General features: G+C 35.5%; 1 protein-coding gene across 5 annotated transcripts in view; it reads left to right on the top strand.

The window, feature by feature from the left end:
* The window catches only part of KCNT2 (potassium sodium-activated channel subfamily T member 2), a 118,952-nt gene that overhangs the window by 15,665 nt on the left and 76,843 nt on the right, over positions 1-26,444 (top strand). For 3 of the 5 annotated variants that reach the window (XM_030455322.1, XM_030455321.1, XM_030455318.1), the window contains exons 2-6: positions 12,948-13,027; positions 20,653-20,752; positions 23,546-23,602; positions 24,419-24,467; positions 26,153-26,212. In XM_030455322.1, coding sequence (XP_030311182.1) covers positions 12,948-13,027; positions 20,653-20,752; positions 23,546-23,602; positions 24,419-24,467; positions 26,153-26,212 — 346 coding nt within the window. The remainder of the gene's footprint in view (positions 1-12,947; positions 13,028-20,652; positions 20,753-23,545; positions 23,603-24,418; positions 24,468-26,152; positions 26,213-26,444) is intronic. The other 2 variants (XM_030455319.1, XM_030455320.1) reach the window with 2 other exon arrangements.

The following is a 26,444-nucleotide window of genomic DNA, read 5'->3' as shown; positions in this document are numbered from 1 at the left end:
TAGATTTATGGGGTTTTTTGTTGCAAATTAATATATGAATTCAAGGCAAAAAAGATTAATTTTGTCTTGCTTAGTCTGCTTCTGCTTTATAGGTTCTAACAGCCTGTGCTTTGCGAGGTCTGTAAGAAGTTATTTGGCTTATTCTGTTAGGATTCTCTGCTCTCTTTAAAGAAACACTGTATGCTCCTTTGTGAAAAACTATTTTGGACTATTTCAAGTTACCTTCTTATTCAGTAGGGTTTTTTACCTTTTTGACTTGAAAACTAAACTATTATATTAAAAATGTAAAAAAAAAAAAAATGCACATTCCTATAGCCTTTTTAATGTGAATTCTTTCCAAAAGAAAGTGTCTTCTATGAGGACAGACATTCACTTCACCTTATATCAGCCATGCTTAGTACTTTTTCAGTTGTTTACTTCTTTTCCTTAGTATAATCATTTGATTTTTTTACCTTCGGTATCAATCTCCTGAGAACCTTTTCAAATGCGTTATAAAAATTTAAGTACATGATGTTCCCTTCAGACTTCCCCCTTATCTATCTCTTCCAATTATCTCATAATGGAGCAGAGTGCTACAGCTCATATTCTATTTATATCTGTCATTTGCTTAATTCTTAGTTTGTTCCTAGGTTAAATCCAACTTGTTGGTCTTAGCATGGGTTCCGTTTATCCTTTTTCATCTCTTTTTGGCATTCTAATCAGTGCTTTTATTTTTATCATTCCTAATGTACATTATGAGAATATTTTTTTTTGCCTTCTGCCATGACTTTATTTAGCTGCTATTTTTAACTCTTTACTCTTATCTCTAATACTGTGGTTATAAAATACGTCAATTCAGTATCTGGCACTGAAGCCCAAGCTCTGTACCTGGGTCAAATCACTGTAAAAAAGCATTGTACAAACAGAGATGGGGAAATATATCATGCTTTATTTTAGCAAGCTAGTAGTATATAATTATATTTCCCTTGACTGTGTAAATTTATACAGCTGAAAGTTAAGACTAAGTTTTTTAACTCCCATTGTTTAAAGAGTGAAAGCTCTTTCAATATGATTTTTTTGCCAATTATTTGTCTTTGCTGAATTTGGTTTATTTTGAAATTTAACTGCACCTTTATTAGCAGACAGACCTGGTCCTTTTGGTTGGTTATGTAGCATACAGTGATAAGTGATAAAAGGAAATAATGTAGGAGCAGAGCAAGTAACACACTGTTGCTTATTCTAATATAGCCTCATTCTGGTACACCCTCTTTTCCAAAATTCTCCCTCATCAACACCCATCCCATTCCTGTGTATATTCCTGTATCTATTTTGTTCTCACCCTCAATCAATATAGCTACTGAAACAAATCATCAACATTTTCCTAATGATACCAGAGTGATCCTGCTGCTGTGTTCTCAAGTGCCAAAATGTGCTCTGGAACTTTTGTATTTGTTAACTTTTACAAAATGTTATTAGGCAGCCTAATACAGGCAGTCTAATTAAGGAAAGGTTGCAGGGAAACATCTGCACTATCCTGAATAAATCAACAAACAAATAAAAAGTGTTTATAAAATGGGCTCTTCTGGATGATTATTAGCATGATAAAGTAAACAAGATATGTTTTGCTTAAACTACCCCTGTAGGAGCTCTAATACCATACTAGTGACAGATACATGGGGTTTTTTTTCACAATCTACTTGGAAATATTTTTGAACTTGAAGAACGCTGTTTAGGGATACAACCTCCAAAAATATCTTCTCAGTTTAGAGAAATAATGTTGAAGTGGTATCACTTGTTCAGATTTGAAGGAGACAAAAATGAACCCACTTATTTATTTGTGAAATGCTGTTCATAAATACATAAATCTGTCAGTTGCAAAAATTCCAAGTGAATGTGCAATAGAGCTATGATAGCTATTATTACTGTAGTATGAATAGCACAGATGCTTCACAGAATCTGCAGAAGGCCTTTCCTAAAAGGAAAGCTATGAAGAGTGGGACTCTGTGACCAGTGACAGCAGTATGGATAGCCAGCAGAAGTCTGGAACACAGCACTGGAACCCAGCACTGGCACAGGCTGCCAAGGGAGGTTGTGGAGTCTCCTCTGGAGACGTTCAGAACCCACCCAGCCACATTCCTATGTGACCCTGCTGTAGGTGACCCTGCTCTGCAGGGGAGGTTGGACTAGAGGATTTTTGAGGTCGCTTCCAACCCCTGTCTTTCTGTGATTCTGTGTCTCATTGGCAATAAATGCACAACAGTTTATTATGCTTAATCAAAGTTTAGTTTTAAACATAGTTATGGGTAACCTAAATTTTTAAAAAAGACTCAAGAGCAATATAAACCTAGATAGCTTTAATCACATTTAGGAATGCAATTCTAGGAATATCACACTGTACAATCTTAGATTGGAGTTTTTGGTTGTTATCATCTCCTGTTATTTCAACTATCTGGGAAATTTAAGAACTGGTCCAATAACTCTGTGGCAGCAAATTTATGCTGTCTTCTTCACCAATACAGAGAGTTCATAATCACTCTAAGACAGTCAAGCTATGCAGTTGCACTAAAATCCTGTTTTTTATTCCTATCCCAGTGTTTACTCCTATTATGCCTTGGCATTAGCTATGATAAGCACAATGATTAAGATGAATATGATCAATACACTGATCCAATTGAAAACTTGTTTTCCAGAGGAAAGAATATAAATAATCTTCAATTAGACCCAATTCCTAGTCAGAACTATCTTCCACTAATCAGTGGAAGATACCAGTCAGACCAATCATCCCTTTGTAAGGGTGACACTACACTTCTTGTGGAGATGGCATGGGTAAAAACCAGCATCCTAGCTTGACAATGTACCTACTGCTGTTTGCCAACAGTCAGCTCAAGCTGATCTTACGTGGTTGACAGATAAATGATTTTGTATTTACATCTAATGCATAAACAAATCTGTACCATCGGTTTATCTGCTAATAAGCAAATCAAGTGCTGATTGGCCAGTACTGATAAATTTAATTATAGTTGGCAAGAAAATACATCGTTGAGAGCAGTAGAGAGAGCAGTGAACTATGTTATAAGTAACTATTTAGTTCCAAACATTAATCGTCTACAGCAGCTTCAACTAAAACCTGCCTATATGAATTTCCTGAAAGCCAGTAGTAAGTAAACAAATAACAGAGAGATGATTCATTGAGGACATGCATCTGAATATTCCTTAATGATTTTGCTGCTTCTGCAGGGAGAGCCTAGTAAAAAACTAGTACCTTTACACTAGACTTTTACGCTAGTAAAAGACACCACACTAAACGTTTAAATATCTTCTATGATGTGTATACACTTCACTGCAAGTTTATTACTCGTACAGGACAACATTAAAAGAATTCAACTGGTTCAAACTGAAACTGGGAGACCTGAAAGTGGTGTCTAAGTATAGCCCCATGTCCTAAACACCTCTGTGTTGCCAGACCTCTGGCAGCAACAGCTCTTTCTCTGTAGTGCAAGTAACAGCAAGCACAAATCACAGCTCAGGACTTGAAACTATCCTCCTTTCAGGGCTGCTATTTCCTCTTCTGCATGTTTCAAGGGTAAGTAAAATAAGGGCCATCAATCTGAGCTCAAAGACTGTGTGAAGTATCTATTGCCTCCATCATCAGCTTAGGCAGCTGCTTTTATTTGCCAGCTTGTCTGTGCCTTTGTGCTTCCTCCAGCCTATGCCTAAGCTTCATGGTGGTAGTTGCTATTTATGTGTCCTCTGTAATAATTGTTCTCCATGTTTTTCTGGGGTTTTTTGGGGCGGAGCAGGGGGCTGTTTGGTTTTTGTTTTTTGTTTTTTCTAACACACAACTGGAGGAATAATAGGTTTTATCATTTGGCCTCTGTGGATTACTACTGCAATAGGGATACTGTCAGACTTTTTATTTAAACTATTCCACTATATGGCACCTGCTAAATAAAGGTCTCAGGTCATTTCTCAGAACATATAATACCTTAACTTGCTAGTCCTACCCAGATATTTATGTTTACATTGCTAAGTAGATGTGTACATGGGCAGCATAAAACTTTGTGATGTATAAACTGCTGTGAGTGAGTCTGCTGCACAGGGCCCTGGGGAACAGATTTGGCACTTACTCCATGCTCATCATATCCTTCTCTAGAGGGAATTAGGAGGTGACAAAGCAAACTGTGGTGACAGCTGGGGGTGGCAAGAGGAAGTTGTGAGGATTAAGGATGGAAGGAAGGGAGTAAGTGTAAAGGGTGGAAAGTGAAATTAAGCACTTTTATTCCTTAGCATCCTGTACATGATAAAAACGTAGGCTAACGTTATACTAAGTTCCAAAATTTCATTTGGAAAAAAAACCTTCAATATATTTCTAATTTAATTATGCTCTGCATTTTTCTAGGACACACTGAATAAATTGTTAGTCATAATTGAAGATTAACAAATCTAACTAGCATAATATGGCAAAAAAATCAAAAGCACAAAAGCCAGCCAACAGAATTAGTAATAAAGTAAGATGGTAATAATAAAACCGTGAAATTATATTAGAGAAGAATCAATATATATGCTCTGCTGAATCTCACACTGATGTGCCAATTTTGTGTAAAGTACACTGTGTAATTGAAATGGCTAGAAAAGTGCTTTAATTTTGGGAGAAAATAGTATTTAAATATTTAAAGCAATAGGGAAATATCTAGTTTGAATATTTTTTACTAGTTCATTATCTTAACTCAAAGTGAAAAGAATATTTCCATTGATCTAAGTGTATCAGACCAACTAATAATCTGGCTCTGTGTTTCAGGTAATATATTAATGAGTGATACTTAAAATTGTATTTTACAATTAATCGTGTGACACTTAAAAAATGACAAATTGGGATTAACCTACAAGTATTTTTGTGTTCTTTTTATTGATTTTTCTTCTCTCCATCTGCTCTGTTTTCTTTCTCCCTTCTGCTGCTTTTTCATAATACTAAATTTTAATTCATTTTTGAAATAAAAATAAAACTGAGATAAGCAATCTAATATGTGAGGATACCATGTATGAAAAGCTCTCAGCTTTGTTCTGCTTGTCATTTTTGAAAGATGCAGTCCTGAGAAATAAGAAAGAAGAAATTAACTTGGTAAAAAACAGTATAAAAGCCAGAAAAGAAAAGTCAGATACATTTGTCTTACAGATGAGAATTAGAGTTTAAGTGAACAGCAGTTTGAATTTCTCTGGTAATTGGAGCCCACCTTGAGTCACTTGAAAGGACCAATTCAAGAATAGTGTTTGCTCAGCATTTCCTTAAAGTCAGGGCATTCTGGGCTCATCCTTTCTCACATTAAACATGAGACCTCTGGCCACACAGTGTTGGGTAGTTGTAGTTCGTTGTTTTTTTTTTTTCTGCTTTAAGCCCTAGACTACTACACACACACACAAAAAGAGAAAATAAAACCACTTATTTCGGCTTATTTAATATTATAGAGATGACAACATCTGCCAGGACAGTTTAAAGTTTCTGTTTATCAGAGAATCTGTTTCTGTCTTTATCTGGATAAATCTCTATGAAAATGCCCCTCACAGTGTTTAGCTGCTTGCTTTTAGTGTTAAATGGGGAGCATTCAAACTGAATCCAAACTTTTAAAAATAAAATTAACAGAGAAATAACATCACTGTTGGAAGTGTCAGAGTAGGAGTGATACAACTCCATCACTGCCATCCATCTATTTTGAACATAGACTTAATAGTTTTACACCTCCCAGCTTTTATGTCATCAGCAAGCTTGCTGAGAAGACACTGGCCCATCATCAAGGTCATTGATAAAGATGTTGAACAGGACTGGACCCAGCACTGATCCTTGGGGGACTCCAGTAGTCACAGGTCTCTAGCTGGACTCTGTGCCATTGGTCACCACTCTTTGGGCTCTATTCTGTACTCAGTTCCTAATACATCTCACTGTGGATTCTTCCATCCCACATTTCCTGAGCTTGCTCACAAGGATGTTATGGGACACTGTGTCAAAAGCTTTGCTAAGGTCAAGACAGACTACATCCACTGCTCTCCCTGCATCTACTCATTCACTTACAACATCACAGAGGGCTATCAAATGAGTCAAGCATGATTTGCCCTTGGTAAATCCATGCTGACTACTCCTGATAAACTTCTTCTCTTCCATGTGCTTAGAGATGGCCTCCAGAATGAGCCACTCCATCATTTTCCCAGGAAGGAAGAGGAGGCTGGCTGGTCTGTAGTTGTCTGGATCTTCCTTCTTGCCCTTTTTGAGGTTTGGAGTGACACTGGCTTTTCTCCAGACCTGAGGCACCTCTCCTGTTTGCCATGATCTTTCAAAAATGATGGAGAGTGGTAGGGTGATAACATCAGCAGCTCTCTCAGCACTTTTCGATGCATCCCATCAGGACCCATGGACTTGTGTCTATTCAATTTGCATAACTCATCTCTAGCCCAGTCCTCATTGACCAGTGGTTAATGGGAACCAGTGGTTCATTAGAACCAGTTTTCTCTCCTCCAGGCTTTCTTACATCCAGGGCCTGGAGTTCACAAGGTCTTAGGAGTAAAGGCTGGAGCAAAGAAGGCATTCAGCAACTCTGCCTTCCCTGCATCCTCTGTTATCAGGGCTCCCGCCCCCTTCATCCGTGGCCCCACATTTTCCCTGTTCTTCCTTTTGCTACTGATATATTTGAAGAAGTGCTTCTTGTTTCCTTTTACTTCCTCTGCTAGCTTGAGGGCTTTGGCCTTTCTTGTTGCCTTCTTACATGCTCTGACAACATCCCTATAGAGATGTGAATTTCTTTCTTCCATGAGACTTTCTGCAAAAGTTCCTTGTTGATCTGTGCAGGTCTCTTACCACCTCTACCTGATTTTTCACTCAAGGGAATGCACCTATCTTGTGCTTGAAGGAAGTGGTATTTAAAAACTGACCAACTTTCTTGGGTTCCCTTCCCTTCCAGTCTTAGCCCATGGGATTCTTAGAACTAGAATTGTCCTCCCCCTAAGGCAGTTTCATTACTGATGAATCATCATCTGTGCTGTTGCCTTTCATAGCAAAGAGACTTTCCCTTGAAACAAAAATTAAATGTTTGTTGAATGGTAAAGAGAAAAATTGGTATAGAAAAGTAATGAGGAAACCCAGAGGGAAATCTTGGTGAACAGAATAAAATTTGAGCAGAAAAAAATGAAGATATGGTAGATTGTAGCAGGGTACTGCATCTTTTGCTCCCAACGTTCTGAAATACAGTTAAATCCAAGCTGACAGTGATGGAAAGGTATTATCAGAGTCTAACTATTATTTTAAAAGTTTGTTTCCCATCTCTTTTTGACAAGTAGTTGCCAACATTTTAAAACAAGTGAAAGAACAATCAGGTATGTTTAATAGGCACATCTTCCTTGTGTGCTGTTTGGTTTTTTTTTTCCCCAAAATTTAGTTCCAAAGCACACTATTTCTTAATGCATCATTCACATTTGATTTATTAACTTTCTAATCTTAAGCAATAGATTTGCAACAGGAAAGTGCATTTGCAGTAAAAGCCAAGTGTGTGGTATTTGCAGGGCCACTAAAATGGAGAGGGAGATTGCTCTGGGATTTCTTTTCCCCATAGTAAACATTTTTTTTGAAGTTTCTAATGAGAAAGAATACAGATTGCAAATTCATTTTTTATTTCTGCACCATTACTAGAATGGTGAATTTGTCACTGGGTCTCGTGAGCAGGACTGAGATGATAATTTTCTTTTAGAATTTGCAAGACTGATTGTTCGTGGGGGATTTTTATACAAAGTATTATTATGTGATTGAAAAGCATGCATACTGCCCACCACTAAGACTCAGTCACTTGCTGTCAGTCTTCCCTTAAAACTTTACCCTCAAAGGAATGAAAAAAAATGAAGAGAATTTGCACATAATAAAGGTTTAAAAAAATGTCATTTCTTATCTCTATTGCTGTAATACTAAATTGCTGCCATGGATCTCTATGTGTTTCACAAAGATAATTTATATAACTGTCCTGATAGTGAAAAGGAAGGGATCAAAATCTGATTTAAAAATATATTTCTAGTTATAAAAAGATATATGTGTATACTGTTTAAATTGTGAGGAAGAAAACTTTAAGGGCTGAAATGTTTAGCATTTTCACTCTTGAACAGTTAAGTAAAGAAAAAGCTTGCTTTCACATAGAAAATAGACTCTTGTGGATGCAGGTGCATTTTTACTTTGTGCAACCTGAAAAATTCAGTTTGGTCTAATTTCTGATACAGTCTTGCATTTGTTTCAATCAAAATAAGCAGGACTAGAAGGATACAGTAAAAAGAGTATGAGTACAGTTCTAATCTGCAAGGTTGTTTATGCATAACTGATCCTTTAACTCTTGATTAAGCTGAACTCAGTTCATACTATTTCAGTCTTCCTTAATAAAAGTAATTTTTACAGTGACTCTGATAACACTTGGTCTCTATAAATCCCTTAGGTATGGTAATGTCCAATTACATATTCAGACAAATACAGGTATGTCTAGAAAAGCCTAATTAGATAGATTAACTTGATTTAGAAGGTAACTTCTAAGTAAGTATACCTGGAGAAAGAAAGGAAGAAAAGGAATGCCCTGGTACTTATTTCATAGCATAAAAATAAGTTGAGATGATGAAACACTTCTTTGTTACATGATGGTTCAACTTTGTACCAGACAATTACACTGCATAAGGTGTTCCAAAGGAGAATTTAGTTTGGGACAATAAAAAGATAATAGGTAATACTGCATACTACAAGGCAGTTATTAGAAGGTATGGAACCTGTGTTCTGTACTGTACATTCACAATGTTACACACTATAAAGAATCTACAAGACAATATTATATGAACACGTTTCTGCAGAGATCTTAAAAACATTCATTAGTTTATTCATAATAAATAAAATCCCTGTCAGAAAAAGACCTTATACCTATGACTTTTAGTTATCCTACAATTGCTCACTTGTTAGAAATCATCTTTAAAAAAAATTCAAGACCATATTGCAAATGTATTTCATCAGCATGATAAAGAGCTCTGGGAAGGATGTAGCTTTTCAAGACTATGTCCAAAGTACCCAGAAAAATGTTGAGGCCATGATCTTCACAGCACTCTCCTGTCATGATCACAGTACAAGAAAGAACTACCAAATTCTTTATGAAGCTAAACAAGTCAAAATTGAGTATTTCAGAACCTACAAAACTTTCAAAAGAAGAGAGCTACTACCCAAGAAAGTCATCATGATAGTATTTTCATCTTCTACTAAAGACTCTAAGAAAAAAATGCTCATTTAGGTTTTTTGGAATGCAATAAGCTCTGACAATTGAACTTCCACTTAGCACTTTAAAAGCTTCATTTTTAAACATCTATCTACACCTTACATAATAAACTTTCAGGTTTGAAATATAACTGGATTTCACATATATTGAATTGTCAGATCCCACTAAAAATATTGTATCTATATTACACAAAATACTATGTCTGATCATCAAACACTTCTGTCCTAGTCACCATCCTCAAGGAATAGTGCCTTAATCTTTGAGCTTGAGTATCATTTTGGTCAGGGTGAACTGAAGTACAACTGTCTATTAAAGAGAAATAAAAATCATAAAGCACAAGTTGTTTAAACTACACTTTTGATTACTTACACTAGAAATATAGAACAAAACGAAGCCTATTCCATTGGTCAGATGATCTGCATACTCATACGGTATTACTCTGTGCAGCATGTGTCCCATTTCATCAAAGCCATTTGATTGGAAACAAATTCCAACGATTATTTATCCTGCAACAGAGCAATCACGTTTTATATAAGTGTGTGGTGATGAATTTCACTCAGTCACATGAAACATAATCAAGTTAATAAGTCAAAAATAAAAGCCTGTTCAAGCACAACACTATGACTACAGCTACTAATTCACCTTAGTTTTGCAAGCAAGGATCAGAATTTGGGTTAAGGTCCTGAAATACTCCTTTTCTAGGTTATACTTCATAGTGGGAAAAAGACATTAATAATAGCAAATACTTGAGGTAAAAAATTATTTTGGAGATTACAGCAAAAGGTCAAGTAGAATGAATATTCTCTTTAAAAATAAAACAGTATTGGGAATGAATCTGGAGGTTTCTATCCTTGTCCCCGAGAGTGGTTCCTTCAGCCACACATTCTTAGCTTTACTTAGTAAATAGTAACCTTTGAGTAAAATAGTCTGGTAGCCAGAGTATCATGGAAGTGTACATTGAGTATAGATGCTTGATTATATACTTCCTGCAAACGTAGAAGGCCAATACAGTCTTGATTTGTTTAAAAAAGTCAGGGAAAGGTGAAGGAGGAGTTGAGGAACAGGAGTGGTGTTAGCAGCATTCATAATCCATTTTGCCATGGAAACTGCTGCACTGTAGAATCCCAGTCTACTGTAAGCACAGGTTGCTAAGGAAGGGGAAGTAGACAGCTCTTAGAAGGCTATCAGAGCAGTTCATAATGGTAGTTATAGGAGGTTGATTAGCTCCCACATCCTCTTTCCTCATCATTAAATCATGGCTTACCCTTCACATGTTGTTCTTTCATGAAAAGTGGCAACCATAATTTTCTTACTGAAAAATCTGAAAGATTAATTTAAAATGAGTAAAAAGATCACCGATATTGTGCTCTTTTAAAATAACATGCCTTGCTTCTGTAGCTTGTACCCCTTTGTTTACCCACTCAATTATGTCCTTGAAGATCAAGTACATACACTTAGAATGTACAACTCCCAAATCAAGGGAAATGTTTCCTACTAAAACTGTTGCTGTGTGAATGACAGTAAGTACCTTGTGAAATGGGCAAAAAATTACTGGGACAAAGCTGAGGCCCTCCCCAAACCCTCTCACCTACTGATTAATCCCTGGACATGATTCTTTAACTTGCTTTAAGATTATCAGCTATCTAAATTGTACTTCTGTTAATGGCAACAACTCCTGCAGTTTTTAACAGCACAACACTTACTCTTTATTTAAGCTCAGTGAAAGCCCAGAAACAAGTTGCTCTTTATCCAATGGGCTCTTCCCATTTTTTGCAGCCATTTCCCTGTTTGGTGCAGCTTCTAGGGCATTCCTCTTGGCCCAAGCTTTTTTGAAATACACAGCTGCAGCTACTCTTAGTTTAAAAAGCAGAAGACAGGTGGATTCTTACTCTTCAATTCCAACTCTGTAAAGACCTTACCACAGAAGAAGTAGAGCTAGCTAGGGCAGAAAAGGTGGTCTAGGGTAGGGGTTGCTCTTGCCCCTATGTCAAACATGTAATTGTTCAGAAAGATACTGAAAATTCTGAAAAAAAGATGATGGTTTTGCTGCCTGTGAATAGGAAGCAGTGTAATTTTCCATTCTGCAAGAAACACTACAATAAACCACGCCAAAGCTAAGTGACTGGCTAAAATTAAATGACCTCACTAAATATGTCAAGAGAAGAGTTGTTTTATGATGTGCTGACCCTGTCCTACAAAGTTATATGCCTAAACCTCTGATAATAAGTATGCAAGCATGAGAAAGCCACATTACTTGAGGTGCTATCCATTCTGGGTCCTTAAGTAAATCTTCCAGTTCCAAGAGGATACAGAAATAGATGTTATTAGGAAAGTATTTGAGGAGAAGAGAGATACTGTAGATAACATTAAGCGATATAAAAACTGTTTCAGCAAAGACTTCATGTAAAAAGGCAAAACCTAAAGTCAGATTAAAACACGTCACAGTACATATAGGGACAAGTAATTGTACTTTTATTTGATGAATGAATGATAGCTGGAAAGAAATTCTCAAAGTATGCCTATGAACAGAAAAGGTATGTGCAATGGTATATAATGGAAGTGAGAAGGAAGTGACTCACTTTTCTGATATCACTTGATTGTTCAGCAATAGTGGAACAGTTCTCACACTGAGGACTGCTCAAGAAAACACAGAAATTGTGCTGTGTAAAGTGATTCATTGCTGGAGGAGAATTGGGATTGGTGAAGGAGATTCACTCAGTTCAGTGGAAATGGAACTAATGCTGCACTCACCCTGCAGCAAGCAGGGCAACTCCATAACCCCAGAATGTTCTAAGTCTTTTTATACAAGTCATGCACACCTTCTTTTCCCCTTGCCAGCCTCTGCAACAGTTTTCTTCTCTTTTCAGTCAATACAACTATTGCATGAGTTCTGCTCAGACTGAATTAAGGGACAGAAACATGAAAAGCATCCTCACAAATCTGGGGGGAAGGGAGGAAGGAAAGAAGTTACTGTTGCTTTAATATAATTAGGGAGGGGTGTTATTTTCTGTACAATTTTGTGTGATTGCAATATAATTTAGCTTTCAGGTATCAGTATTTCATTGCAAAATAAACAAAATGCAGAGAGGATGGTTTGTTTCTTGCCTGAGACTTTGATAAAAGGTGAACACAAGCATTCATATCTCAGCTTAGCATTCAGTTATTTAACAGATACATGAATAGGACAGGAAAAAGAAAATCTTTAAAATGTCAATTTTACAGGACAGGAGTTAAAGTGAGATAGAAGGTTTAATCTGAACATCAAGAAATCTTACAAGTATGCAGATATGAAAATTCTCATCCAATGACAATACCAAAACCATTGCTTCCAATTTGCAGCTCATGTAGAGTATTATATAGTATGAAAATGACCTGCATGTAAAGGGGTTAAAAGAAATAATTGCTTTAGCATCTTGTTTCTGGGGTTTTTTTGGTGGGTTTGTTTTGGTTTTTTTTGGGGGGGGTATGTGTGTTTGGGTTTTTTTTGTTTTAGTTTGGTTTTAGTTTTTTGTTTGTTTTGGTTTTTTGTTTGGGGTTTTCTTTTATGTTTTTTAATCTTTTAATATTAATCAAATTCAAGTGAGCTTTTGGCTGAACACTCTCTGTGTAAATAACATGATTGGGAAAATAAATTATTTTGAAAAATATAATAAAGTATCATTCATATTCAATTCTAATTTTCCTTTTATATTTCAGGGTGCAAGTTGAATTCTATATGAATGAAAATACATTTAAGGAGAGACTAAAGCTCTTCTTCATCAAAAACCAAAGATCAAGTAAGCAGCTGAATTAATTTCTGTTAAGCATAATTATCAGAGTTTGAGTTGAATACAGTTTCATTGAAGGCAACAGCAAAGTTATAATTATTTTATTCACAGATAAAACACTCCAGAGGTGTCAGTTTTCAGTAATAATAAAAACTTGAAATTATTACTTTAAACTTGAAACCAACATACTTATTTTGTAGGGTCAAATATTTAGTGGCAGGATTTTATTTCTGTATTGTGATCAAGTTGACTGATCTGCATGGATCTGATATTGCAATGATCATTGACAAGTCATGACTTTATATCTGGGAAACCAAGAAGCTTCTAAGGTCATGGGGGAATAAAGCTGCAGAAGTGCCTGGCTTGTACAAATGTTCAGTTTTATTAAGTATTCCTAAATAAATTTCAAACTTGATCTGTACTGACAAAAAGATCCAAACCAAACCAAACAACAACAAGAAAACCCCCATAATTTGGAAAGGAAACTAACAGGGAGGATTTGCCTCCTCCTCTTGAGTGTGGTATTTCAGAAATGCAGTCCTCATCTTTAGTTTGATTATTGATATCTTCATTGACATGTGCACTTAAATTCATAGCTCATCATACCAGAGAATGATGTGGAGGAACTAAAATGTTAATCTTTTTATAAATATCCATGCAATTGGTCCAAGGGGATTGAAGAACTGTGTAATATCAAATCTTGATTAAACCAATGCAGTTAATAGCTGAGAAGACTAGTAATTGACCTAAATTTTCATCTGGGTATCAGGATTGCATTTACCTCCATTTGTCCTACATCTGTAAAGAATTAAAATTACAATAACTTAAACATAAAGCTTTTCAAATAGAAAGAATAAATTTCAGTCTTTGGTAATACACTTAAAATGGTTTTGTGGCTTTGTGTCTGGGAAAGGATAGAAAGGAAAGAAGTAAAAAAAAATAATAATAATAATAAAAAAAAATTACCTTTTTGGTGTCCCAGTCTGAAAAAACCACAAACAGCATTTGGGAGACTAGATCAAGTTTTAAGGATAAAACCTTCTGTCTTAAGGGTAAGGCAGACCTTCTGTCTGCAAGAGCTTGTATTAAATAAATACTAGTTTTACATCACAGAAAATTCTCTTTATTGGCTAAGCTTTTCTAGCTTTTCCTAAGCCCAAAATAAAAACAAAACCAAACAAAAAAACCTGAAGAAGCATTGTACTGTACTGTGAACAGCAAATATTTTTAATTTCATCTTTGAAATTGTTTTCTGGGTTCCAGATGGAGAATCAGGTTTAATAAGGCTGCTGGAGTTTCATCCATGAGGAAATCTATTACACTTAATGCAGATACATAGGGAAAAATAAATGTTAATTCAGGTGCCTAAGTAGCTTAGAAAGCAGAGGGCCAACTCATCTATGAGTTGTGCTACTTGATGAATATCTTCTTGTCTAAACTTCAGATAGAACATAGGTTGGTTTTTTTTTCCACATTATTAAACATTTAACTAGATTTGATTGGTAAATCAGTTATGTAATTACAATATTTTTCTTAAAAAGTTTCTTATTCTGTATTAGCACAATCTGGAGCTCTCTTGCTGCATTTTGGTCAATAAGAAAGAACATGCACAAAAACTCACTATGCAAAGAAAGGAGAACAATTTCATACTCTGTTTCATGTTTACAAATTTAATTGTGTTGCAAAGAAGAAATTTTTCTTCATGCATTTTTCTGTGTAGGTTGTTTTAATATCCTCCATGGAGATTAAAAAAAAAAAATGTATACACAGTCCTGGGCAACCAGCTCTAGGTAAACCTACTTGAGCAGAGCAGTTGGACAAAATTACCTCTGGAGGTTCCTTAAAACCTCAAACATTCTGTGATTCCTGTTCAAGATAAAAAAGTTAAACTAGATTTAGATTTTAAAATTAAATAATTGAACTAAAACTTTTCAAATGGTTTTAGCTTTCTACTTTTCTCCCTTTGGCTTTACTTGTCTTTATATCTTTATAGCATTTGACTCCTAACATTATTGATATAGTGTATAATGGAGTAAGACACAAATTTGAAAAATCATCCTAAATTAGAATAGAGTATTACTTTTGGCTAGAAAGGCAGTTTGAGGAGTTGTAAGCAATAAATAAAATTTTTTTTCTTGATGTAGTCCACAAAACAGGGATTTGATGCACTGTTGTTTACTTACTAAGAACATTTATAACTGATCAAGTTATGACCCAGCTCACTGTAAATCTCTCTTCACTGATAAGATGGGAATGATCTGAATAGTACCTTCTTGTTTCAGATAAGTGAAAGAACTTTTTTCCCTACTTAGATCTTAAGTTTTAAAAATGCAAATATACAGATACATATTTTGATGGCAGAAATACAGACTGTGCACATGTAAAACTAGGTATATTTTGTGATCATCAGCACAAAAACCAGTAGTTGGTTCATTAGTATAATTTTATGGCTATTCTTTTTCCAAGTGCATACCCTCATGCTAAGCACATTATGATATTTTTGTCATGAATTACTGTACAGGCACATCTCTATTGAGTAAGTGTCATGTACGAGTCCAAAGAAGAGGAAGGACATGAAAGTTTTTTTTGAAATAAGCAAGAAATAGGGTAGGGCAGGAATTCTTTATTCATCCTACTGAAGATGGGTTCATGCTACAGACAAGTAGCACAACAACTTTCCTGTTTGGCTTGCTTGATGATTGCAGGGAAAATCCAGATTCTGATGAATTCTCTTACTCTGATACCATGAAGAACTAAGGTACAGTTTAACCAATTCATTGATGAACCAGTGAATGATTAACCAATGAAATCACAGGAATGAGTTCTTCCTGTAGACAGCCACTGTACAGACACTGTCATTATGGGCATCTTATTTTTCTGACAGGGCCTCAGGAGAGAATTCTAAAGAAAACTAAGAGATGAGGCATGCTTTTTCCCATTGCTCAATTGTGGAGCCAGGTGATAAAATTGGGGAATTAGGGTGCTTACTGTATAAACAGGAGCACATGGCACAGGCCTGCCATTTCCCACTACAATCTCACACATCACTCAAGCACTGCTACTGGTTCTCAGGATACAAGAAACTTAACCAATGATTGTACATTAAACAAGGCAATTTTCAGGAGAAACAAGCAGGAAATAAACAAAATTCTTACAGTATTGAATGCAAAAAAATAATCTCCACTGTGTTCAGAGTTAGTAAATTCATTCAAGCACTTCCTCAGCTTATGCAGATCTTGGTTCTTGTCCAAGTACTCCAGTCTCCAAAACCCTGCTGCTAAGGTGGTACCTGCCACTCATTGAAGTGTACTTATTCAATCCTCCACTGAAACTGAAGTGGATTCTGTTGCCCATGGGTGTCAGGGAGTTGGTAAATAAAAATACTGTCCATTAGATCTTTGTTGGTATTCAGTGACAGCACTGAAAACCTTTCTTCACATACTAAAATGTAATTGCTGTAATTGGAAAATAATTATCAGTAGTACCAGCAGACTTTCAGATAGTATAACTAAATTAAATTAAAATATGTTCATCCAACAGTTTTTGCTAATCCTTAAGACTTCACAAGTGAATGTAACATGTTAGAGTGTAATATCATGTAGTTTTGTCATTCAGAGCAGTCAGCTCCAGAATGTATATGCATTTTTTACAGGAATACTATTCTGATCTAAGTCACATACAGACTAGCAGCATAAAATACCAACTGCTTCATTCATTATCCTAGTTTTGGAAGTATTTCTAGAAACTTAGAAAACAAGCCTCATCAACTTAGCTTTCACTCAATCTTCTGCAAGTAAAGGTCTAATCGAGTTCAATGAATGCATGAAAAGCATTTTACAAGGGTGTCAGCCAGCATAAAAAAAAAAATTAAAAAAGAGAAAAAGATGACATATTTGTATGACTTACTTGTGCTTGCCAAGACTAAACACTGCAATATCACAGCCTAAAATAAATCTCACGGGGAAAAAAATAAGTGAAGTTTCAACTCAGTGAAGAGGGAAGAAAAGCTAACCATCACTAGGATACAAAGTATAACAGTATATTTTGGTCCAACTCCTCAAGCTAGATGATACCGAGATGGTTTTGCTAAAAACAATAAATAAAAATGTTAGAGACTTGGGAGAAAGGAATAACATGAGGTGATTGTGAAATCGTCATCTGCTATCTCTTTCACTCTGGCTTTGATTTAAATCAAATCTTCAGATCTGAAAATCAGTCTCTGAAAATGCTTCTAAGGGAGACACCAAGAATATATAAAAAAAATATGAAAGCTGCATTCAGTACTGGTGAAGTATAACACTCTGTACTCAGTGCAAAAATAGCAAATACTTGTTCAAACCAAGAAAGAAACATCAATTTTCATGTAGTTACATTTATTTCACAAAACAAACAGATTTTGAACTGTTACCACCAATTACTTCTTTTAAAGAAGACAAGGGATGTTACACCATGGTTACATGGAAAGGGTGAAATTTCAGTCTCATTAAACAGTAAGTAACTGGATAACAGTGCATGATTGATGGAGCTGAATATGAATGTCAAGCACCAGTGTCAAAACATTGGGATATTCTGTGCAAATGACCCTGCTACTTGAACAGTCTGTCTGTGAATGGAAAAATAGAAAGGAAGTCAAGCAGACCATGCTGATCCACTGACAGCATGTTAAACAGGGGACAAAAATAGTCAGGCAGCAAACAGAAATATGAAACACAGTGAAAAAGGAAAACCTATTTTAAGTGGCTTCTCTACTGTCTGTCCTCTCTTTCCCATACTTGAAATCCTAGATCTCCACGATATTTTTCCAACTCACAGGTGACATCCCCAACTTTGAGGCTACCGAAGATTTTGACCAGAGAGAACACTTCTAATGTAGTCCTACATTAATTATTAAAACTTTAACAGGGGTCACTAAATATGCTCCCTCTGACAGAGCATCCTATTTCTACAGGCTGAGGCATACAGGACTAGGAGAGGTGACATTCTGAAGCAAGACAGACTTGAAGTCTGTTCTGTACTTATACTGCAATAACTGACCCATTCACACATGGTGCATACTTTTATGATCAGTAAGACCAAAGTATTTTATAACCCCGTCCATGATATGCACCATATCTCTGTGTTAAGAGGAGCCCTTAGATAAAAGCACATCTGTTGTAAAAACCCTGCCTTATATAATCCGAGGGAAACAACCATTCCTGAGGAGATATCCAGAGCCTGAAGTCCTTATAGGCATAGCCTGGAATAGATCTATGGAACTTAAATATTTGACCACTTAAATATTTCTAGATCTTCCAGGAAGAAGATTTGAGTTACGAGTTTATGGCGGCAGACAGGAGCATGGGTTGCCTGTACCAATGTAGTTTTTAATCAGACAAGCACAATTTTCTGTAGGCATTTAAGCCAACAAATAATTTCAAATTATTATTAGAAACCTGGCCATTATCAATGCAGAAATGTTTCACAACAAGATAAATATTGAGGAAGCTAAAAAACAAGAAACAAATAATAGACTTCTGTACTTACTTAAGGAAGTTAGAAAGCACAAAATTGGTAAGGAAAAGAAAACCTGGTGGGCTTTTTTGATTATTTGGGCTTAGGTGTTTTTTTGTTTGTTGGTTTAATAACATTACCTACTCTTCCTGTAATATCCTAGTTGTTATAGCAACCATTCATACTCCAGCAGATTTCCACAAAAGGGTTAGTACAGAAAAACAATTCCTGGTTTCTTCACCAACAGTTCAAAAATGCCACACACAAAAAACAAACAAACAAAAAAAAAACCCCACCAAACCAAAAAACCCCAAAAAACTAGGCTTCTTCCTAGTCTAATATTCATATGAGAACATACTTACTTACCTTCTAGAACCTCTCCATCCATTTACTGATTCAAGCCCTTTGCCTATGTTGAGGAATAAATACTCTGTGTTTAATTACTCTTGATAGGGCAGCAGAAATCACCAGGTCAATATTCACAAGTCTTAATTGCCAATAACAGCTGTGGGACCTTTCCTGGTAGGGACCACAGGATTTTAACCCCTAGTTTACAGTTGACAAGTTGCTGTAAAAGTTCTAATGTGGTAACTTGTCAACTTCCCAGTTTAAAGGAGTAAGTAGTGTTGTGTAATAAATACTAAAATTTCTTTCAGCAATTGGTAGAATATTTAAGAATCTCTTTTCTAAATTTCTGTGTTTGCTGTAGACTGCATTTTCATGGGAGGGGAAGTAGTAGATATAAAAGGTGATTTATCAGTTTTAGCTGTAAGGTGTTCATTTGGAACTTAGGAGTGAGAGAAATCAAAGAGCATATAATATAAGATAATTATGATTTTTTCCTTAAAAGGGAATGAATGCTTTGCACTGTGTAGTGAAGCTGCAGATCTGCTGATGTATTTGCACCACCAAAATAAAAGATATTATCTTTACTGTGACCAGGTGGCAGTGAAGTCACATCTGTGTAAGACTCAGTCAATAGTATTCTGCTCTGAACAGAAGAGTTCAGCCTGCAGAATTTCACAAGACTGAAGAAAATCAGTGCTTAAAGGGAGCTCCTTGCACTTAAACTTAGCCAACTAACAGTTTTAAGTTAATTAGTGAACAAAATCTTAAAACCAAGAGTTAGATACAAATATGCACAATGGTAGAATTTTAAGGCTATTGAATTTAATAATTAAAATAGAGTTAAGTTCCATTTTAGTAGATAATAGCTCCTGTTAGCACTGAAATAATGTAGTAGAAGAAAATGAATGCCTTTAAAGGAATGCTGCTTCATTTTGTAGAATTACTATTTTGGGAAATACTGGAATTACTTGTGATAGTATTTGTGATGTATGCTTTCAACTGGAACATTTCAATATTCACACTGTCTGTAGAACAAGTTGATTCAGTTCAGTTGCACATTCAGCGTGACTTTCAGATGTTCTGTTTCTTGGACACATAATTATGCAAGTTTTAAATAACTACAGTTTAGTATTTTATAAGTTGGGATAGTATTAATATATTCTATATGAGAAGCTACTGCACGAAGACTTTCAGATATTAATATTTAAATACTTGCCATTGGGTATCCTCAGCCTATGGCTGTGTGCCTTCTTCATGGCACTGTATCTTGCATGTCAAATGCCATATTTAGTTCTGTTTCCCTTTTCAAGGAAATGGACTTGCAAACCAAAAAAGACCCAAAGGTGGCCTCAGGAAAGATGAATGACTTTCAAACATATGACTAGGGTAGTTATTTTGAGACTTTCAAGAGACTCTAGAGACTTTCAGTACCTGTCTGGACACATTTCTGTGTGACCTAGGTGATCCTGCTTTGGCAAGGGGGGTTGAAGTCAATGATCTCCTGAGGTTCCTTCCAACCCCTACCATTCTATGATTCTATAATTATCATTAAAATAGACTGAGCCTTAACCTAGAGATTACTGGAAACTGGAAAAATGTGTTGTATGTGTATCTGACTGGCTTATTCTTAACGTTCTTCTGTATGATACACAGATCATCCATATCAGGGACAGGTTACTGGCTAGATCAACCTTCACTGTGTTGAAGGGCTCTTCTGGTTCATTTTAGTTCTACTGTAAAAGTGGATGAAACTGTAAAGAGCCTGAATTTATTTCTGTGTTTTCTTTTAAAAATAGGTCTGAGAATACGATTATTCAATTTTTCTCTCAAACTACTAAGCTGTTTCTTATACATAGTTCGTGTGCTCCTGGATGATCCTACACAAGGACTCGGATGGTAATAGTTTTTTATTATTTCTGCTCTCAAAGAAAACTTTAATGAATAAATGTTTGACATTCTCTCAACAGGGAGTTGGTTTTATGTCTTATAGATGTTTTGAAAGAATTATAAAGCTCATCTTACATTGTCAATAGAAATAAGAATCATAATAACAGCTGGGGTTTTTTTACTGCTAAAGTAACCCTGGCTATCTGCTTAGATACTGTACATCAGCCGTATCTATACAAATTTATTTATTTTAGTTGTACTATTACATGACACTTCTATGTATCATATTTATGCTTAAATATACAAAAATAAAATAGCCAGTTGGCTACTGGCTACTGGTTGCCAGTTTATGTAACCATAATGTTAGGATTATACTTTTTTACTTAAATAATTTTATCTAAAAACCTAGATCACAAAACCAGATGAATACATGAAACTGAGGTTTCATGCTAGATGACACTGATGATAATTTTCTAGACCTCTGCTTTTACTAAAAACTTTGGAGAGGGAGATCAAAAGTACATTTTATACTCATAATGAGCTATGGTCATAATGTATGATTTTGCAGACCTGTAAATGTCAGTATGTTATTGTATATGGGTCACTTGAGTACTCTGCTTTAAAAGAAAAATCATGCATTGTACAATCAACTTCCTGTTGCAGAAAAAAATATATTAGTAATTTATTCAGTCTTGTACGTCAGTTGTATTTGTATCCTGGATATACTGAATCTTCTCAATTCTAAATGCTGATAAGCACCACATTTTATTAACTTGCTTGGTCTCACTTAATTTGATTCTGTTGGCCTTAAATACTGAAATAAACAGATAAAAATACTGAGCTTGGGTTGATAGAACCAGCACTTTTCACACAATATTAGGCAACGGAAAGTGTATGACTTCTAATTTCAGTATTTGAAAATCAGTTAAATATAATAAGGGTAATACTATAAAAAAGCTAGTGCACAGGAGAAATGCTTTCTTATACAAGAATCAAATCCAAAGAAAAGTGAGTTAAAGAATATAAGCTTTAATCAGAAGTGCATGAGAGAATCAGGTGTGAATAGGAAGTACAGAAGATTCATTTGAGAGTTTTTTTGGTCGTTTGATGTAAGAAATTAGAATATCTGATAAAGGGCCAGGAAAAAAAAATCTCCTTTGAAAACCAAGAACTGCAAAAAGCTATTTTTGGACTCCACATGTATCTGAGAATGTCTCTTCAAGGACAGGAAACGTGTGGGGAGAAAAGGAGCAGGAAAGATTTTGCAAAACTCGTAACAGTGAAAATCTATCCTTACTCAGCGACTTGAAATTCTACAGCTGATGATCCGTTCTGGCATAAAGAAGCTGCTGATACTGTTTTGATACAAGAACTCACTAGTGAGTTCAGATGAGTGTATTATCTGCAAGGCTGTGTCTGGGTAGGGAGAATATATAAGAACAGGCATACTTCAAGACTTCTGTATTTATATGCAAAGTTGTTGTTTTTTATTTTCTTCTTTTAAGAAGACTGTGTTGTGCAGTCTTCTTAAGTTGCCAGTCCTTCCTAACAGGTTTGTTCCTTCAGTCATTAGCAGTTCACCAGCTAGAGTGTATTTATCTTCTCTGCATACATCATTCCCATATACTGTGTTGTGTTACATTTAAGACATTAATCACTGTCTCTAACATTTGTCTGGCTGAGAAGCTTCAGATAAGTCACTTCTTCATGTTCACTAAGACCCCAGTCTTAGAAGCTTTGCCAGACCAACCAGCCCTTTGCCCAAATTATACCCCATTATAATGTCAGTGGTTTTGCCCATAGAGATCCTGAGGGCTTGGTACCTAAACTGCTGCTGTAATGTATTAACTGCATCCACAGCCCAATGAGAGAACCTACTCAGTGTGCTGAACAAAAGTCCATGAAAAACATTATCACGTGGTTGGTTTTAAAGTGGCAGTTCTGGGAGGAAGGTTTTTCATCACAAATTCTCCTGGAGCTTTATTTCCTGTTTTTTCAGAAATGCCTTCATGGGTGACTTTCACAATGGGTGTACAGAGCAAAGCTTAAGACATAAAGCCTCCCTGATGGACACCATTTAGCACTTGCCTCACTCATAGCTGGTAAAAATACAGATATTATAGTAGTCTGCAAATCCTTTGTAGTCTGTAGTCTGCAAATCCTTTTCCACTGATACTGCTTGCCAGGGATAAACAAGAATATTTTTCATCATTTACACATATATATATTCCCACATCCTTACTTCACCATTTGAAGGGAGAATTTCTACCAGGAATTCAAGGCAGGGCAACACCGCATGTACAGAGCAGCTACTTTTCACACAGATGTCACCAGTTTCTTACTTGCATTACTGCTGCATGGATCTCCAACCCTCCTCACATCCTCACAAGAGAATATGAAGTGTGGTTTGATGCAGTTTCTCCTTTTGGGAGTAGGGCAGATGTAAGTATATATGCTCTCTCTGTCCATGTGATAGGATTTATAGTATCTTTTGATCTTCAATATTTATTGTAGGCTTAGTTCAGCTTCTAAAGGTATCATTTCAGTATCATTCTAAAGTTGTAACATTTTGGAAAATAAACCTTTAAAAATGTAAAATGAAATGCATTATTTCTTAAAAATATTTTAACTTTTAAAAATGTCTATATCCATTGCCTAGGGTTTCAAAACATTGCATATATTTTATAGAACACTTAATAATGTAATTAATATCCCTCTCCTTCCGTGTGTTTTTGTGATTCTGTTCCCATGTACATTTGCTGATGAAAATGGACTTTTCATGGATGGGATGACAACCATCAGTAAGGACTTCAATCGGAGTTGTTCCAATCAAAACTACACACCTGGAACAATTGATTGGTGAGTTTCTAATTTGTAAAAAACCAAACCAAATGTCCACAAATCAATTTCCCCCTGGAATGGTGACATTTTAACACATAATAGTGATGTTCCCATAACTCTCAAGCATTTACTTCTATTTTCCTGAATATTCCATTCACATTCCAATTGTTTCTCTGATTGCATAAGTAACTGCTGGATTGGATGCTCTTGTTAGCTCTGAATCTATGCTTACACTTTACTGAAAGAAAAAGGATCTCCTCATTTAAAAATCAATTATCACTAATAGTAAATGACTAACAGTAAGCTACTGTGCTATCAAGTCTGCCAGATTACAGTAGTACTGTATTAAGTGTCATCTTTGAGGTCAGCAGATGCTAAGACAAGATGAGTTTTTTCCAAGATATGACAGCCCCTATGAGTTGGATGCCATTCATATTGTTACACAGATACCAAAAGGTTCACACAAAAGAATTGTCATGTTTCTATTCCCAACCACAAATAATTATTCGTCTGCATCTGTAGAATCAAAAGCTGAAAATTATTTATATTTCTTGTAATCATAAGGGATGAACTATCAGCCACTGTAGCTGAAGACTGAATTGAGTGCTGAGTGTTTGGTTACTCCTGTGGGAACTGAATGATTTGCTCTGGATTAGAAATAAAAAAAATATCAACACTTAGTAGATAACTACTGATTTAAAAATTTATTACTGAGAATTTTTTTAAAAACAAGGCTGCTCCAATCATTCACAAATATAATATTTTTTTCTCGATTTGTTCAAAATACTAACCAGAATTTGATTAATTTATTTTTTAATTTCTTATAATTGACAGGTCTCCTATTATTTGGGTGAATCGAAGCTTGCCTTTGTGGGGATTACAGGTAATATGTAAACAGCCAATTTAACTATTTCCATTTAATAACTATAGGCAACATTGATTTATAGCATTTTAGTGATGTTAAAGGATACTTGGAAAACTTGATATTAACAAAGAAATCGACTTGATCACCAAGCATAAAGAACAAATCATAAAGATAAGCTGATCTGAGCTGATTGATTTGAATGTATATGGGTTTACAATATATTTATAAAGTATTAAAGCTTATAACAAAATATTGCAGAATTAGATAACCTTTTAGTTTAGAATTACCAAGCTCTGTTGAGTCAAATAGTCACTGTTTGCTCTAATGAGGACTTTAAATCTCATAATTTAAATCTCACCTGGGTGTAGCCGGGGGGGGTTGGTCTCTTTTGCCAGACGACTTTCAACAAGACAAGAGGGCATGGTCTTAAGTTGTGCCAGGGGAAATTTAGGTTAGATATTAGAAAGAATTTATTTACCGAGAGAGTGATCAAGTATTGGAATGGGCTGCCCAGGGAAGTAGTGGATTCTCCATCCCTGGAGATATTTAAAAAGAGACTGGATGTGGCACTCAGTGCCATGGGCTGGGAACCGCAGCAGTAGTGGGTCAAGAGGTGGACTCGATGATCTCTGAGGTCCCTTCCAACCCAGCCAATTCTATGATTCTATGATTCTATGATAATTGCTTATCACTAGCTTTTGACATGCTTCATAGGTTTTCCTGTTAAATATACTAGAAAACTGAATTACTTCACAATACAGAAGTCTACATGTTTAGAGGACCTTAATGCTGCCTCATTGCTCTGTGGCTCTTGGAGATGTTCTGAAGTTTGTGGTTCAATTCTCAGCATCCTGAGGCCTGATCATTATGGAAAACTTTTTAAAACTGTGAACAGTTGTAAATGTAAATAGTGCACTCTTGAGTTTTCACTAGTAGCGAGCAGGAGTTTAAAATGTGAAATGCTAAAGCTTGACTTCTGGCTGCAGCTGAATTTGTACATCTTTGTGACACAGCATTCCCACAATATGTATTAAAATACAAATAATGGCTGTGCAAAGGATTTAAGTATTTTTTATCGTTAATGTCTATATAGTTCTAAGCAATTGTTTTACTATTTTGATATTTGAATATTAAAATATCTTTAAATTAAATAGTACATACACTAACTATAAATAATCTCAGTGAAAGTGGGTAAGTTGAGCCCAGTTGCATTTAACTTTTAACATCAATAGTGTTTCATCTGTGGTGTTTGTTTCTGTTTTCAGCTTTCTGAATTATACAGAGTAAAAAAAAGTGTTTTCCCACACATTTATAACATCTTTAGGGAAAAGTAAAGAGCTGACTACCTCCCATTATCTACAGTTTCCTCCTCTCTTTCTGTCTTGTGAAATACCTCTCAATACCTTTTAAGGAAAGACAACTGAAACTTGAGAAATGATCTGACCCACAATGTATGGAGCTCTCTAAAAACCATGTAAAGGCCTTTCTGCTGGCTCTCTGGAGTGTTGTACTTGGCAAAGAGCAATGAGACTCAAGTCACAGCCTGTGCTTTAGCCAGGGATGTAACAGTATTTAAGTTCGTGCTAAATGCTGTTTTAAGTGGTTTCCAAACTGTTTTTTAATGTCTTTCACTTTTCACTGTAATGCTTACTGTCATATATTCTTTAGAAGCCAGTACTAATACACATATTTTATCATTTAAGGTTTCTGTGGCTTTAATAAGTCTCTTTGAAACTCTGCTGCTAAGTTATCTAAGTTACAAGGTAAGTGATTTTAGTTACTTTGTAAGTACTTACTTTTATTTTTAGAATTAACTCATCACAAAAAGTTACTGATTTCAGTGTGTCTATATAAAATTCATGTTTCCCAAATTTATGACCAAACAATAATATCTAAAGAGTGAAATTTCATTTTTTTTCCCACTGAAAACATTCTCAAAAGTCACCTTGGTTTTTGGATACTGATTTTTCAGTACACAGTTTTATAAGACTCTCC

Source organism: Calypte anna, chromosome 8 (assembly GCF_003957555.1).
Source record: "Calypte anna isolate BGI_N300 chromosome 8, bCalAnn1_v1.p, whole genome shotgun sequence".
In the NCBI taxonomy this organism is placed as follows: domain Eukaryota; kingdom Metazoa; phylum Chordata; class Aves; order Apodiformes; family Trochilidae; genus Calypte; species Calypte anna.
This window is presented reverse-complemented; position numbering and strand designations above follow the sequence as displayed.